The following is a 16959-nucleotide window of genomic DNA, read 5'->3' on the forward strand; positions in this document are numbered from 1 at the left end:
ATAGCCATTGTTGCATACACCCCTGCCTAGCTGTGTGCCAGGATTCAACAAAAACCTGATGAGGCAGGCAGCAATCAGGCTGTTAATCTGACGCTTTAAGACGTCATATCAATACTTTATGATATTTCAGGTTGAAATGACTTGTCTTTGTGAAAGTTCTTTTACTTTTTAAAAGTAAAATGGAAATTTGGTTTTCTTTTTAAAGCTAGAAATCAAAGTGAAGCGTTTATTTTTAGATGGAACCTTTCCCTTTAGAATCACTTTAAAAAATGGCTTCCTGAAAAACATGTTTGATTTCATATTGCGTAATGCCATAATAAAAAAAAAAGTACAAAAATTGATACCCAATACCAGCAGGGCATAGAATAAATGGTATAGAGCTAGTTAACTGCGAGATCTCCTAAAATTAGTTACTGTAATTTGACATTTTCATTGCTGATCAGGAAGTAAATTTGAAGTCACTGCTGTTAAATTTGTGGATGATGAAGATAGCAGTCTGCGTCGCTTGCTCGCTGCACATTTGAATACCTCCCAATTTGAATGCATCCAGAATTCATGTGAATAGAGCTAAATGCGGAGGTCTGTGCCTCGGTGCGGGAGCACGGGCCAGGCTGTCAGACTGAGGGGCTCATACCCACACGGGTGCTGACTGGGGGAAATGATGAAGGGATGGCAGCCTCCAGCACCACTGCTGGAGGTTTTGTAGCATGGCTCTGACAAAAAGGGCTGGAGTGAGCCTTGGTTATATAAACCAGGGGAGCCATGAGTCAGAGCAGGGAATTGATTGGCCTCCGAATACGTTGCTGGTGAGATGGGGAAAGAAGATCTGTCTATATTTGGTTTCCAAAATTTAGAAAGGAAGTTGAGAAATCAGAAGAGGTTGAGAAAAGATCCTAAAAAGTGGTTCAAGGGCTGGGGCAGATGTTTTGCAGTGAGAAACCTCAATAGCTCAGTCTGGTGTGTTTACTGCAAAGGAGGTGGAGAGGTGACTTATTTACAGGCTGGGTGCACCTCTGCAGAGGGGGAGCACTGGGTGGAAAGGGCTTGGTAACCTCCTAGAAAAATTCAGAACAACCACCAGAGTCTGAAAGTCTGAGCCAGATAAATTCAATGTAAAATTGCACACAGTGTTTTTAGCTGTGACGGTGTTTGAGCCACTGGACTCAACCACCGGGAGGAGTGGGGGACTGTTTCTTTCTGCTTTCTACGCTTGGTCTCAGTGTTCTGGGAGAGATGCTGCAGCCAGCTACAAGTATCAGTTCCTGTGCACAAATCTGGGGTATTCGAGGTGGTGCAACACCTTGTGACACCCCAGTGTCTGTAGCAGACGAGATGAAGGGTCCTGAATCTCTGTGGTCTTGTGGATGTGGGTGCTTTACCACTTACTGCCATGGGAGCAGGAGCATGCCATGGGGGGAGGAGGTGGAACCCTGGCTTAACTGATTTTCATCGGAAGCAGATCTACCATGGCATTTGAAAGATTATTATTTTTTAGCACCCATGAATAAGCGCAGTAATGACTGAAAGCGCAGGATGTGGGCTTGGAGACTACACAGTCATCAAATAATTCAGTTTGGGAAGACACCTCAGGGTGTCTCTAGTCCAGCCCACAGCTCAAAGCAGGGTCAGCAATGAGATCAGTCCAGATTGCTCAGCTCTTTGTCCACTCAGGAGCTGCAGGATGACACCGTCCTCAAAGGTTCAGCTCTGATCTGGGGTAATCCTTGTCCCCCTAAGGTTAGGTAGAAGAATTTCTCCTCCATGGTACATTCAACAGCTCTTCATTCCCCTAATCCCACTAATACACTGGTGCTGGTTTTGGTGGCAGCTTGCCCTAGTGGATCTTAGCCTTGCTGGGTATTGCTAGCCAACTGCCTCTCTGCTGTGAGGGCTTGTGGATAAGGCAGGCTGTCATGCTGCAATGCAGGTTGTAAATAAAAGCTGTGTGTGGACATAGGTGAAGTTCATGCTCTAAAGGAAGCCTTGCACCATGCTGTACCAAAGCCTGTACATATCTTACTGCTTATTTGCACACAGAGGTGCTCCCATGCAGCTCTGCACTTTGCTTGGAATAAGAGGCCACCCCTTCTGCAGCAACAGCCACAGTGCTTCACCAGTTTGACAAAAGCAGCGTTAATTTTCAAGTGGAGATGAATCCTTGCCCACAAGGGCAATGGACAGGGCTGTGAACATCACACTGATGGGAGGGGAGCTGCATTATTTCGTCCACTGGGCCTCATTCCCTGTGAGTCCAGAGCATTCAAGCAGGTGAGGTAAAAGGCCAGCTTGGCTGAGCAGGGATCTTCTTCTAGAGCCAAGGCTGAGAAAGAAAGTATATGGCCACTGGAAGCAAGGCCAGGTCACATGGGAGGACTACAAAGATGCTGTTCGCCACTGTAGGGAGGAAATTTATGCGGCCAAAGCTCATTAGAGTTGAAGGTGGCTAGTACTGTGGGGGACAAAACAAAGGGCTTTTAAAAATACGTTAATAGTACAAGACAGGGCAGAAATAACATTGACCTGTTAATCAATGAGAATGGTCACCTCACAAACAGGAACATAGACAAAGCAGAGACGTTTAATGCTTTCTTTGCCTCGGTCTTCAACACCGATGATGGGCTCTAGGACTCCCAGAGCCCTAAGCTGGAGAACCATGACTGTGAGAATGATAAACTTCCAACGTATCCTAAATTTGTGTGCAATTTGCTGCTCCAGCTAGATCCCTATAAGTCTATTGGGTCCGATGGAATTCATCCGAGGGTAGTTAAGGAGCTGGCTGATGTCATAGCAAGACCTCCCTCCATGATTTTTCAATGCTTTTGGGAATCTCGAAAGGTCTTGGTTGACTGGAAGCTGGCAAACATCCCAGTTTTCAAGAAGGGCAACAGGGACAGCCCTGGTAACTACAGGCATGTTAGTCTTACTTCTGTGCCTGGCACAATTATGGAGAAGATTATTCTGGGAATTATTGAATAACACCTAAAAGACAATGCAGTCATTGGTCCCAGCCATCACAGGTTCACGAGGGGAAAGTCTTGTTTAACCAACTTAATTTCTTTCTATGACAAGGTTACCCACCTAGTTGTCCAAGGGAAACCAGTCAGTGTAATCTTTCTAGGTTTCATTAAAGCTTTCAATACTGTCTCTCACGGTATCCTCCTGGACAAAATGTCCAGTATACAGCTGGATAAACACATAATGCAATGGACGAGCGATTGTCTGAAGGGTCAGGCTCAAAGGGTTATAGTAAATGGGATTACACTGGGCCGGTAACCAGTCATCAACAGGTTTCCACAGGGATCCATCTTAGGGCCAGTGCTCTTTAATGTCTTCGTAAATGACTTGGATGCAGGACTCAAAGGAATACTTAAGTAAGTTTGCCAATGACACAAAATTGGGAGGAGCTGTCGACACCCTTGAAGACAGAGAGGCCCTGCAGAGAGAGCTAGGCAGTCACCAACTGTATGAAGTTGAACAAGGGCAAGTGCTGGATTCTGCACCTGGGATGGAGAAACTCTGGGTGCGCATACGGACCGGGGAAAAAGAGGCTGGAGAGCAGCCCCACAGAGAGGGATCTGGGGGTTCTGGTTGATGGCAAGTTGAACATGAGTCAACAGTGTGCCCTGGCAGCCAAGAGGGCTGGCCGTATCCTGGGGTGCATCAAGCACTGTATTGCTACTCAACTGAGGGAGGTGATTGTCCCACTCTACTCTGCATTGGTGCAGCCCCACCTCAAGTACTGTGTGCAGTTTTGGGTACCACAATATTAAAAGGATATAAAGCTACTAGACAGTGTCCAAAGGAGGGCCATGTAGTTGTTGGAAGGTTTAGAGGGGAAGTTGTGTAAGGAGTGGCTGAAGTCACTTGGTTTGTTCAGCCTGGAGAAGAAGAGACTAAAGGGAGACCTCATTGCGCTGTACAGCTTCCTCACAAGGGAGAGTGGAGGGGCAGGCACTGATCTCTTCTCTCTAGCAACCAATCATAGGACTTGAGGGAATGACATGAAGATGTGCCAAGGGAGGTTTAGTTTGGATATCAGGAAAAGGTTCTTCACCCAGAGGGTGGTTGAGCACTGGAATAGGCTTCCCAGGGAAGAAGTCACGGTGCCAAGCCTGGCAGTATTCAAGAAGCATTTGGACAACACTCTCAGACATATGGTGTGAATTTTGGGGTTGTCCTGCACAAAAATAGAAGTTGAACTCAATGATCCTTCTGGGTCTCTTCCAACTCAGGACATTCTGTGATTCCATGATTCTATGATCTGGGGAGTCTTCCTCCTGGGACTGGCTTTGGGTGCCTCAGCACTTCCAGCCCATGCAGCCCTGCCTGGCATGTATAGTTTGGAGTTAAAGTAAGAGGCTGTACCCTTGGTTGAATTAACAAATCCATTATCCTGAAACGTAAGGGACAAGTATTTGCTGCCAGCCTGACCCCTCTTCCTCTCTTCTCCCATTACTGCTCTTTTAGGCCAGCACTTGGTAAAAGCTGCTCCTGATCTGAGAGACTCTGTCCACTTCTTGGGTCCAAATTTTGACTGAAAGTACTTAGAAGAGGGAGATGCTCTGATGTTCAAATTTCTTTTTCATTGCTATTGTAAATGTTTTTCTGGGAATTTTTAATACTCAGATGCTCAGTTTACCTAGTCCTTATCAGAAAGTATTATGTGGTCTCCCCCTTCTGGTGAAAGGAGGCAGTTTTTAAAAAGCAAGATGGTGTGTTTGGTGCATTTGACAGAGTCTTCTGAAACACAAGTCCCTGTCATGTCAGCCATGGAGATTATGTAGTGCAAGTCAAGGTTTGTTGGGCCACTTCTCACCTTTTTCTCCTGAATTCTATCCAGAAGTGGGAGTTCTGACCAATTTGTTCCTCTTCTCCTGGGAACTGTACTGCCAAGCTCAGCTGAAGAAGAAAAGTATGTCAGCAGGGAGGGGCTATGCTTGCTATCTGATGGTGTGGGCTTTCCTTTGCATCCCCTTCCAAATCACCTTAGTGAAAATGGGGTTGTCATCTGCTCCAACTTGTCAGCTTAGCTCCTGCTCTGTACTTCTTCATCTCTGCAGATGGTTACACGGTTGATGACATTGTCTTCTTCTGGCAAGGAAATGATTCTGCTGTCACAGGGATGGAGGTGCTAGAACTGCCCCAGTTCACCATTATCGAGCAGAGGCTGGTGAGCAGGGAAGTGGTCTTCACCACCGGTGAGTGTCTGCTGAAGGGATGCGATGGAATGTGCAAACCTTCTGCTGATCAATGTCAATGTGGTTGTTCCTCTGATTCAGATGCTGAGGCACTAACTTAGGATCTAGTCTTCAACTTAGGGTCCTGTTCCTTCGGAAAAGAGGCATCTTCTGTGCCCACCAAGTTTGCTTTTTTTTTTTTTTTTGGCTGCTTCTCTTCAGAGACTTATGGAATCATTTTTTTTTTGCTGCAGTTGTTTTCATTTCTTAGTCAAAACACCAACTGAGCTCAAAACAGAACCTCTTTAGAAAGTTCTCGGCCTTTACCTTATTTTTATGTGGTTTGCAACTGGCTCTTGAAGCTAATATAGGTGCAACGGTAAGTAGAAGAATGTATCAGTTGAAAAGCAAGTGGTTTATGAAATGATGCAAACCCATCTGTACACACCAATAAAAAGATCTGGAGAGAATACCTTGGATGATTCAGATACTGCCAGGTGGAAAGTTGGAGCGGTTTAGCTTTTGGTTGCTGTCTTCACTTAGGTCTGGCATGGAGTTCACTGCCAAAAGAGTATGCCACACACCTGTTAAATAGGACAATTTTTGAAATGTCATGAAATCACAGCTTGAGTCTATCAGCGGTGGTGGCAGATGGTAATGTTACAATAGTGCCTCAAGGGCATGCTGGGAGCAGGGTCCCATTGCAATGGTAATCTAGAGGTGCACAAGAAGAAGCAGTATTCCTCTAAAAGAAGTTAGCAGCCTAAATAGCTAAGACCTTCCAAAAAAGACTGGTGAAATACTGTGTTCAAGCCACACAAATGGCACATAATGATGAGAGAACATAACCTCTTTCCCAGTCTAACCTCCTTGATTAAAGGCTGTTGTTCTTTTGTACTTTAGCTGCCAACCCACGATTACACCCATGTTTCAGGCTGCTGTGTGCCTAAGGGATAGAGGTGGGAAGGAGGGATAATTTGGACTTTGTTTCACAGCAATGAGAGAGGCCCTGCTTTGTCCCTATCAAAATGATCCTGCTCCAGTGGAAGGACTATAGAAGTACTTACTGTCATCACTATCCCCATTAGGTTTGCTAAAAGATTAGGAGGAAGTTGCAAAACTTGGGGGAAAAAAAAAAAGACCTACAGATTAACTAACAATACTCTATTTGCATATGAATTTGCCTAGTCTGACCATAACCCATTTTTAGAACAGCATGGGAAAAATATGATTCAGATCTTCATTGCTGTTTGGAGGAAAAGCTAGCACATGAAACATTGGAAAATCATCTCACTGTATCCATATATAGGGTTAAAGTCTCCTGTGTAAGCCTGTGTCAAATCGGCACTTACCGTAATAGCAATTTTAGCACTGAACAGACATTCTCCCATGGTGTCTGATATAATAACATAACTTATATAGGGTTTCCTTTCTTCTTAATATTCTGTGCCAACTGAGCAGACTCTGAAGAGCCCCCTTCCAAAAACTGATGAGTCTGCAAAATAAAATGAAGAAAAAAAGAAAGATTTCTCAATATCCCTGCCTCTTGAGAACATTTTCCAAATAAAATTTCAATTCCTAACCTAAGCTCTTACCATAAGTACAGCCTTGCCCTCCTCTCAAACAACATCTTTCAACATCTCACTGACAGGTTCATATCTGCGCTTATCCTTGAGTTTCCGGATTAAGAGGAACATTGGTTACTTCATCCTGCAGACTTACATGCCATCTATTCTCATCACCATCCTGTCCTGGGTCTCCTTCTGGATCAATTATGATGCTTCTGCTGCACGAGTGGCACTGGGTATGTACTTTTTCATTATATGTTGAGGAAGGTGGTTTTTTGAGGGAGATTAACTGGGACAGCTGTAAGAAAGAAAATACCTTTTTCTTTTTGAGGCAGCAACTAAGCAAGCCACATAGGTCTGTCAAATGAAGGACATTTTTTCTGAAAAAAAACTTCAAATTGTCAGCCAGAAGAGCTATTTTTTTTTGTTCAAAAGTATCAGTACTTCCCAAACTTGAGTTTGTACTAAAAGTTCTACCATAAATTCTGTGGGTACAAGTTTAAACTCTATCACATAAGCATAAATGGTCACAGCTTCTCAGACATGTGAAACTCTGATATGCATGCCGTCAGCCCACCAGTCCTTCACTCTGGTTTGTACTTGTTTTCTTAAGAAGAGAAATCTGGGCACCTCTTGGTCAACAGTTGTGCCAGGTTTGGTTAGTTGGATGATAAATGCTGAGGGTGAGTGGTCAAAGAGTAGTCAGAATGATGAGTGAAAGGGTAAAAGATAAAAAAAAAAAAGAAGGGAAGTGACATTACACATTTTCATGATAGTTTAGGCCCCATACAGACACTTTTTGTAGCTGAAGACCTTCATAACCAAGGGAAATGTGGGACAGTAGTTAAAGTTCAAGTTCTTCTTAAGCACATGCTCCCCTAAATAGGAATGTTTTCCTGTAAGAGGAAAAAAAATGAGATCTTTTAAGCAACAGAAGGGAAGTGGGGCTGGATTGCAGATAAGGATTTTGAAGAAGGAACAGGAGAAAGGGAGGATGGCTGGCATATAAGAATGGGACTGTGCAACATGATAGAAAGTTCAGAGGAGACAGGAGAGCCAAGGAGTGAGAAGAATTTCATCTGTGAGTAGGAAAATGCTCAGAGAGGCAATGGAGCACAGGTAGAGGCTGGGTCTTACGGAAAAGGTTGGGGGCTTAAATTAGCTCTAGAAGACAGAGTTTGAGAAGAGTCAGAGGAGGGATGGTTTGTACAGAGGTATAAAATAGATAATTTGGCTATGCTTGCTTGAAGAGACTGGAGCAGGGAGACAGGGAGGGAACAAGAAGAACGTACTAAATTAAAAAGTTCAGTTGCATTGACAAGGGTATAATCAGTGAGAGAAGAAAAAGAGACCATAGCAGACTTTGCTGGCACAGTGAAAGTACAATAAGAAAGGTGGACATGAGATGCACAGCTGTTGAATTTCTGCTGACATCGGGATTCAAAGGAGAAGACAGAAGAAAAACATTGTATATCAGAATGGAACAGCTCTCCCTAAACCCTTCCTGACAGCTCTCTATCTAACTTGTCCTTGAAAAGCACCAAAGAAGGAGACTCCACAGCCTCCTCTGGGCACTTTATCTCCAGATTTACCTGCTTGTACAGTCAAAAGCTAATCTTTGCCTCTGTCCTAAGTCTTCATTATAATTTGTCCAGTTTTTAATGGAGATGTGGAGAACATTCTATTTCCCATTTCTTTACCCCAGATTTCTGGATACTTAGACTACTGTCTAAATATACACAATATAATATATTGTACATATATAATTGTATCTGCCATCTGTTTACTCTTCTGTGAACTGAAGGCTATTAATTCTTTAAATCTTTTATCAGGAATGACATTAAAAATATGATGAGAACGAAGGGGAAACAGGACAAGCAGAGGTCCAGGATACACAGAGAGATTTGAGACCCATCACTGTAGAGGTAGGGCTGAAACCAGAAGAACAAATTAAGGTCATGGAGATTAAGAGAGCTGTCAACAGAGAGAGGATGAGGAGGGACAGTAGAAGCAAAGGAGATCAGTAAGGTAGTAAGAAAAGCGGGACAACAGAGCTAGAGAAGCCAGAAAAAAAGACTAGGTTGAAGATGAAAAGTCACTGCCCTCAAAAGAGGCATGAAAGCTTGTTGCCATCTTTTCTGAAGCTGGCAGAAGAGTGTCAGAGAAACAGATCTGAGGCCACTCTGAGAGTCCAGAGAAGGGAAGAGGCTGAGAAGAAACTGAAGAAGAGGACTGAAGCTGTGAGAGTAACCATGGTGCACCAGGCTCTTGGAGACTGAGTAGATGGGGGAAAAAGTGTGCAATGAGACGAATAAATGTTTATTTAATGCAGGAAATACGAGTAGGCCTACGAAGGACAGCATGAGAACCATGGGAGCAGTGTGTACAGATGATGACTGAAATAGTGAGTGGTAGAGCTGGTGAAAGAAAGGTGGGAACTGATGGGGTCAAGGATGTAGACAGAAGCCTATGAGGCAGGCAAAAAAGAGAGCTCCATGAAGAGGGATTTTCTCCACTCTTTCTCTTATTCATGGCATTGGAAAGACACAGCAGATTATAAATTCATGTCAAGGATACTGAGGCATTCAGTAAAAGGCAGGAAAGCCTGACGTTCATGAAATGGAAAAAAGGGAGGAGAAAAGGTTGAGAGGCAGAGAGCAAAACTGAATGTTCCCTACAACACTGAGGGAAAAAAGGAGGATCAGGGAGGACTTAAAGAACCAAGGTCCAGAGGATGTTGATCCCAATCGTCCTGATGATACTCAGCTTTGACATTTTCTCCCACTGTTGTTGGCTGGTTTATTTTCTGCAGCAATTTGTGCTGGGCAGCTGGGCTTAGAATAATGACAATTTTCTTCCTTTGCATGGCTCCTATCCCTCCTGAAGTTGTCCAGCTGGGAAGAGGGATGGGGAAGTTGAGAGTGGCATTTCAGGAAAACAGCCCACCTTGGTAACAGAGCACCTACCCTCTCCTTACAGGGGTCACCACGGTACTTACAATGACTACCATCAACACCCATCTGAGGGAGACTCTCCCCAAGATCCCTTACGTCAAAGCTATTGATGTTTATCTCATGGGCTGCTTCGTCTTCGTATTCCTGGCACTCCTGGAGTATGCTTTTGTCAACTACATATTCTTCGGGCGAGGCCCCCGGCAGCAAAAGAAACAGAGTGAACGGATCAGCAAGGCCAACAATGAGCGCCACCGTTATGAGGAGAAGAGGGTGAGAGAGCAGGTTTGTCCCCTTCTTTCATTGCGGCAGGAGAATTCAGACTCTCCACTGTTCATTCAATCCTGAGTGAGCTGTGGAGCAGCCTTTCTCCTCTTCACGAGAGATGTACTCCAGTTCCCCTGTCTGGTGATTACTGGGAATTTTTTTCTCCTTGATCATTTTGTCATCATGCTCAAGCTAGTCTCATCAGGCCCATCCTCTTGCATGGGGCAGGTGTACCCAAAAGTAATCCTGTGGCTTTTGGTCCTACTGTGCTGGCAGAATCACACTACCCCACTGAAAAGTTTGGTGCAAGCACATGTGGCTAGTCCTTCACCTCAAGCATCAATGGACAACATTTTCAAATGCAGAAGTCCAGGTTCCGAGCTCACAAATGACCCAGTCAGTGGTATTGTTACACAGAAAAGAGTTCAAAATCATCCCTGATGGTGTGCCCCTGGGTGCGTTGTGCACAGGACATCCCAGCTACATTTCTCTCTGTTATCACTGTTCTAGGTTGACCCTTACGGTAACATCCTCCTCAGCACTCTGGAGATGAACAACGAGCTGCTGGCCACAGACATGATGAGCAGCGTTGGTGACTCTCGAAACTCTGTCATGTCCTTTGAAGGCTCAGGAATCCAGTTCCGCAAGCAGCTGGCCTCTCGGGATGGATTTGGTCACCACCCAACCCTGGACCGCCACGTCCCACTGACCCACCACGCCGCAGCCCGCAACCGTGCCAACTGCCGTCTCCGCCGGCGGTCATCTAAGCTGAAGCTCAAAATCCCAGACCTGACAGACGTCAGCACCATTGACAAGTGGTCACGAATCATTTTTCCAATCACCTTTGGATTCTTCAACCTTGTTTACTGGTTGTACTATGTAAATTGATGCCTGCAGCCTCCAAGAGAGATAGGGACAGACACTCAGACAATGACAACACAGGAGTGTTGTGGTCTTTTGGGTTTGGGTTTTACTCTTTACTATCATTATCATTAATTCCTTTGATTCATTAGATTTATTCTAAGCTTACTCTTCTCTTTTCAGCACATGTAGAACCATGGAGTGTGGGGGGTAAGGGAGACAATGCTGTATGGGAGGGGGTTTGGTTTCAGGGAGGGATGTGTTTGTCTTGATTTTGGTTTCCTAAAAAAAAGCTTAAACCATTGTTAGAAAAGAAAAAACACCAAAAATCAAAAAAAGAAAGACAAAAAAAGAAAAAAATTACAGAAAAAAGAAAAAAATCCAAAAAAAAAAAAACAAAATACAGGAAAAGTTTAAAAAAAAAGGAGGGAGGGAGATTTAAAGAAATTGAGTCAAAAACTGGTGGGGACAATAGGTGATCTTTGGCTGTACTCACTAATGCGCTATCCTCACTTTCATTTCACTACTGAATTTCACCTTTTTCTTCTTAGTATTGTATTTTTTTTAATATCTTTCTTCTATCACTGCTCTTAACCCCTTCATGTTTAGTCTTTCACTGATTCATGAGATGCTGGGGTTCCATTCCCATGCTGTGAGGTTTCTCTTCTTTTTCTCTCTCCCTCTCTCTTGCTTACAAGCCTAAAAGAATCTTTTAAACTGACAAATAAAAATAATATTTATTTTGGAAGACCTGGGAAGGGGGGAGGACAAGGCAATTATTTGGGAAGGAAGAGGCAATGTGGGGTAATGGGAGGGGGGAGGAGGGAGCTTATCAAAAACAAAGGCATATTTGCAAGTTGCCTTTTTCCACCTTCAGGAGTTTGCAAGCTGTTTTTCCTGTATGAATGTGTGTGTGCAGCGCATCTGCGTGTCTGTGTGCGTGTGTGTGTGTATGTATGTATGTATGTAGATATGGGTGTGTGCAAGCATGTTTTCTGGGGAGGGGAGCTGGGGAGGGGGGTTTTGTAATGTCTTTTGTAGAAAGAGAACACAGATGACATTTAACCGGCAATGTTTTGAGGGCAATAGCAGGGTTTTGTTTGCTCATTGCAACTTTGCAAGGTTGGAGTCCCAGCATGTATCAGAGAGACAGAGCTGGGGAGGTAGATTGTGCAAATATATACTTGCTGAGGAAAGAGAGGGCTTTGGGTATCAGCAATGGGACAGTGCTGCTGTTCACCGCTGGCATCTGATCTCCAGTAGACTAAGCTGATTCGGTCCTCAAAGGAGCGGTTGTTCCTAATCATTCCCACCCTGCATCTTTCTTACTGAGTTTGGGGAGAAAAGCAGTTGCAGGACTCTGAAAACTCAACCCTTTTCCCCCTCTACCTGTTCCTTGTGCCAGACAAGAGCCTTCACACTGCAGCCCACTGAGTGACCATAGCCTAAGGCAAGGTGCAGGAAGGGGTGGATGTCATTTAACTTTGTTGTGCTTCAGGACAAAAAAAAAAATCCAGAAATGATAACTATCCCCTTTCTTAAGAAGTTCAGAAGCAAACGGTAGGCTGGCACCCTCTGATCTGTACTATTTCTATCAGGCCTTGCTTTAGGTCTGTTAATATATGCAGAGTATAGAGAAGAGCAACCTATGTCTCTTCTTGCAGAAGATGTAACTACTAAGGATGCAGTAGTGTTCCATGGAGCATCATCCTGCTGGAAGACAATAGTCTTCAAAGACTGGGCAAGGTGAAGGTTGCAATGAAAATACTACGCTTGTCACTGCTTGTGGAAGCTCCTAAGTCTGTAGCAGCTTCCATCCACAGGCGCTCATTATAAAGGCACAGAAGGGTAACTTGGCCTTGGACAGCAAGGTCAACTTTTTCCAAAGGAGCCAGTGACTTTCAGGAAAATCACTGAATTGCCACTTTGGCAATCACTGATGATTGGTAATGTCCCTTATAATATTAATAAAAGCCATGAAAATAATAAATTCACAAGTGCAAAACTTTAGCTCTAGGGTCATTCTGCCATTCCTGGAGTAATGATGAGAACCTTGTTCTTACCTGATGGAGGTTTTTACATGCCAGACCCACACTGCCTTGAATCCAACCATCCCAATATTTTCCTGCTAGCATTCTCTTTCTTTTTCCTTGATTCCCATTGCTTGGGAGAGCAGAGTGATCCTCTGAGACCAGGGAAACTCCTGTTTTACAGATGACAGATGCATCTAATGCACAGATTTTCATTCACTATTTTATGTCTGTACAGTGCTATGAAAATGTGAATCACTATAGGCCTGACCTAGTGACACTGAAATCATGGAAAGTTTTGCCTTCACTTGGATGAAGCAGGATCAGGGCTCATCAGAGTCATAACTATTGTTATTTTTATATCAGTAAAGTCTTATGCATTTTTCTACCAACAGAATCCTAAGCATAAAAGTAGAGCATCCACCCTTGTCAATCGCCCCCAATCTCTATCTCCCTCTTTCATGTTCATGCATGGATAAAATTGGTCCAGGCCTCTCTGGTCTCACCAAGGTTTTAGCACAATTGTTAAATCAGACTTAGATTCCCAGCTGCCTTGCAGAATGGTCTCTTGCTGGTTTTTCACATTCAAAAGCGATGCTGTTGCAAATGGTTTTTCCTAATATTCTTGCATTTTATCATCTAGATAGCTCTGTATAGGAATAAGAGTCTGAAGAGTGAACGGAGCTGGATGATAGGGCTAGGGCTCGATCAGGTAGTTTTGTCTACCTGATACACGGAAAGTTAAAGTTTGGCCAATGGAGCAAGTTATGCTTTCCAGTGGGATTCTGTTTGGAAAAGGCTTTTAAAAGTTTTAATGGAAGTCATAAAGTTGTGCTTTATGACATCACCAATATAATGTAGGTGGATATATGCGTGTCAGATGACTGCAGTTCCCAGATGGAGGCTGCCTATCAGCAGGTTCAGTTTTTAAGTGGAGTCTAAAGACCTGATTGATGATTAAATAAAATATCTAAATGTTTACCCTTTATATATGTGATTGCAATGTAAAGGGTGGCCAGAACGATAGAAGCAAAAAAAGAGGCAGTTATAAGATAGCTGTTAAGATTGTAGGGAGAAAAAATGGCCATGTGGTAAGAAATTATGAAGCTGAGGGAGATGACTCAGGAACTCCAGTAATTTGATGGTTGTACAAATGTGTGGTAGTAGTTAGGCAGTTGAGAGCTCTCTCAGCTTGTCCCAAAGACCAGCACACAGATGATGCAAAACCCGCCTATGCTCTTTGCTGCTCAGGCACTGAGCCCCACACCGAGTGGCATCCTGACCGACCCCATCAAGCAACCTGCAGGTACAGCCCAGGGCCTCCGGCAGCTGGAGATCAGGCACAGCTGGGCTATGTTTAATATTTGAGGCTTCAATCAGAGATTGAGCTTAGAATTTCATAGCGACAATCCAAAAGCTCTCCAGGGAAAAGGCACTGCTGAGCTGATTTCTTCACCTGCTGGGACTGGGAGCCAGACTCCATTGCTATTGCCTCCATACTCTGTTGGCTGGGTTCTCTTTCTTATCATGAGTCATCCTAGTTTCTGTCTTTGAATGTTGCTGACCTGGTATTACCAGGTCATTTTACTTCATACAGTCAGTCTTAGTATATCCAGACATCTGGACTATTTGGTCCGACACAATAATCTTTCCCAAAGAGTGTGCAGTCAGGACTTTTCACAATTCAGGAACTGCCTTATAATTTCTGGTGGCAGGGCAGAATGCTGGAGAACAACTGAGTGTCCTGTGAGTCAGATGAGTAACAGAAAATGTGTTCCCATACAGGGGTGAAGGAAGAATGCTGAAGACCTTTAGAAATACCCTCCTCCAGAACTGAGGTGGCACCTCCATTCCCTCCACCCCATAGCTGTCTGTGTCCACCGATAAGAATGACAACAAACCCATGTCTCACTTTAGAAGTCCAGTGATCCAGAAAGGAGATAGTGGAGAAAAAAAAAGGCATTTTGATCATAGTCAAGGCTCAGAGTTTTCAAGCCATCACAAGCGTGAGGAAAGGCATGAATCACTCATGCAGTGGGTACAAAGCTCATGTTATTGGAAAGGTGCAGGGGCTTTCCACACTGCAGCTTGTGTGCCCGCTGCTATCCACCTTTTCTTCATGAAGGAAGAGCAGTGGGGAAACAAGGAGGAAAGAAAGTGAGTGTTGTTCCAAAGCGCAGCTTCTTCTGACTTTCGCTGCAGTGGTGCAGGAGGCAATTCTGATCGGAGCTTGGTTTGTTTGCAGCTTGGGGCAGGATTGCTGCTTGCTGTGTTGTATTTTTCGGCAGAGACTGTAACATGAGCGATGCTCCAGGCTTCCTGAGGAAGCTGGGCTCAGGGAGAACGTTTTGCACCTTTCCCATGCATAACAGCCTAAGGCAGGCATGTGGAGGAGGAGAAGGAAGAGGAGCAATAGAAATGAAATCTCTCTCAGTATATACATGGCCAACGCAACTCTGTTGCTTCATTTTCTGATACTGTATAATGCTGTCACTCAGGGACCTTTAGGAACTAGGACCTTGGGACTGTAATCCTACCTGTCCCCCTCCTATCCCCCTTCACCGTGTGTATTAAGAACTGAAAAGAGAGTGAGAGAAAGAGTAAAAGAGGAAAATAAGAGCCCTGCTAGCAAACCCCTGCTATTCCATGGGTGAAAGTAAAGCTTTCGTTACTAAGGTAGAAGGAAAATGTATACCTTTATATTCATGTCTTCAAGCATAAACCACCCTGTAGTGTATATAGGATAAGTTCACAGTGCATGAAACAAACAGGACTGTAGGGCTTAACTGGCATCCAGCTTTCTTGCATGCACATCTGACACCATGCCAGCAGCTTATATTTTGCAAATAAGTAGGGAACCTGCCAAGGCTTGGCACTTCCTCTGTCCAATGGACAGCACATCCACTTCCCAGAACCAGAGCCATGCGGGGAACTGATCCGACCAGGCTGTTTGACCAGATCTGCTCCAGAGGCTCTGGCAGGAGGAGATAAGGGTTGGGGGAGGGAATTGGGTTTGTTTTCTTTTTTTATGGGGAGGAGGAAAGGGTTTTAAATCTTTGAGCTGTTATCAGGCAGAAGAGAAACCTCTAGAGCTGCAGACCAAAGGACAGTGGCTTTAGGGAAGGTGGTTACTGAAGTCCTAATGGAGAGGATGGGATGAAGAAGAGGTTTTTGGTGGGAGAGAGCTGTAACTTCAGAAGCAGAGCAAATAGGAAAGAGGTAGTGAAAACATATGTGCAATATAATAGGTCTGAAGGGACAAGAGCACTAAAAACTAGGGACCTCCACTGAGTCAGGCTGGGTGCAGCTGCAGGCAGCACTCAAGGAAACCCAGCCATGGCAGAGGTCCCCAGTGGGCAAAGACTGCAGTCTCTGGGAGATGATGAGGTCAGGAACTCAGAGCGAGACTTACGGTGCACTGCCATCAGTATGAGCTCAGCCTCTTCAGGCAGGGACAATCACTTGCATGTGGACAATGTTACAGGAACTGGGCTGGGATGCACAGGGAGGCAACTGCCGTGCCAAGCTGGGGCAATGGCTGAGCTCCACCTTGGTGTCAGAGATCAGAGCCAACTGGGCAAGAAATGCTATGCGGGTTACCAAATGCTTTCTTGGAGCTGAGACTGGGCTTACCAAGCAGGGTGGGATGTCTTTACAGTAGACATGGAAATTGGGTTGGGGGCATGGGTCGGGTGAGAAGTGTGAAACCTATGTGTTGGAAGCAGGATGTAATGCAGATGCTGGGAGGGAGGAAGGGAAGGAAGGGAGCAGAGACTGGGGAGGAGATGATGTATATAGTGTTGGGAGTTGGGTTTTGGTTTTGTTTGGTTTTGTTCTTTTTTTTTGAAAAAAACAAAAGATGTTTGATTTCTAATGTCTTGATGTAAACCAAATAAAAATGGTTCTGTACATTTAGAAGTGAAGAACAGCTGAAAGGTGACAAGAGTAATAAAGAAGTACTGTCCTCCAGGCTGCTACTATAATGCATTTCCCCAGACTTTTCCCACAGGGGTTGGAGGGCACACCTGTACCTGTACGGAGGTGCAGCCCGCTGGGATGGTGACCTTAGGGCTGGCTCCCTCATCCACCTCCAAGAGCAGTAAAG

The 16959-nt window shown here is 44.5% G+C and overlaps 1 protein-coding gene across 2 annotated transcripts in view; it reads left to right on the forward strand.

Annotated features, from left to right (window-relative positions):
• Positions 1–11078, forward strand: part of LOC104167526 (gamma-aminobutyric acid receptor subunit beta-4) — a 25688-nt gene extending 14610 nt beyond the window's left edge. Inside the window, exons 3-6 of one of the 2 annotated variants that reach the window (XM_009707815.1) lie at positions 5061–5198; positions 6829–6981; positions 9725–9981; positions 10474–11078. In XM_009707815.1, the coding sequence (XP_009706117.1) occupies positions 5061–5198; positions 6829–6981; positions 9725–9981; positions 10474–10851 (926 nt within the window). In that variant the 3' untranslated portion in view covers positions 10852–11078. The remainder of the gene's footprint in view (positions 1–5060; positions 5199–6828; positions 6982–9724; positions 9982–10473) is intronic. The other variant, XM_009707816.1, reaches the window with a different exon arrangement.
• Positions 11079–16959: the final 5881 nt, after the last annotated feature.

This window comes from Cariama cristata, unplaced genomic scaffold (assembly GCF_000690535.1).
Source record: "Cariama cristata isolate BGI_N322 unplaced genomic scaffold, ASM69053v1 scaffold3649, whole genome shotgun sequence".
In the NCBI taxonomy this organism is placed as follows: Eukaryota; Metazoa; Chordata; class Aves; order Cariamiformes; family Cariamidae; genus Cariama; species Cariama cristata.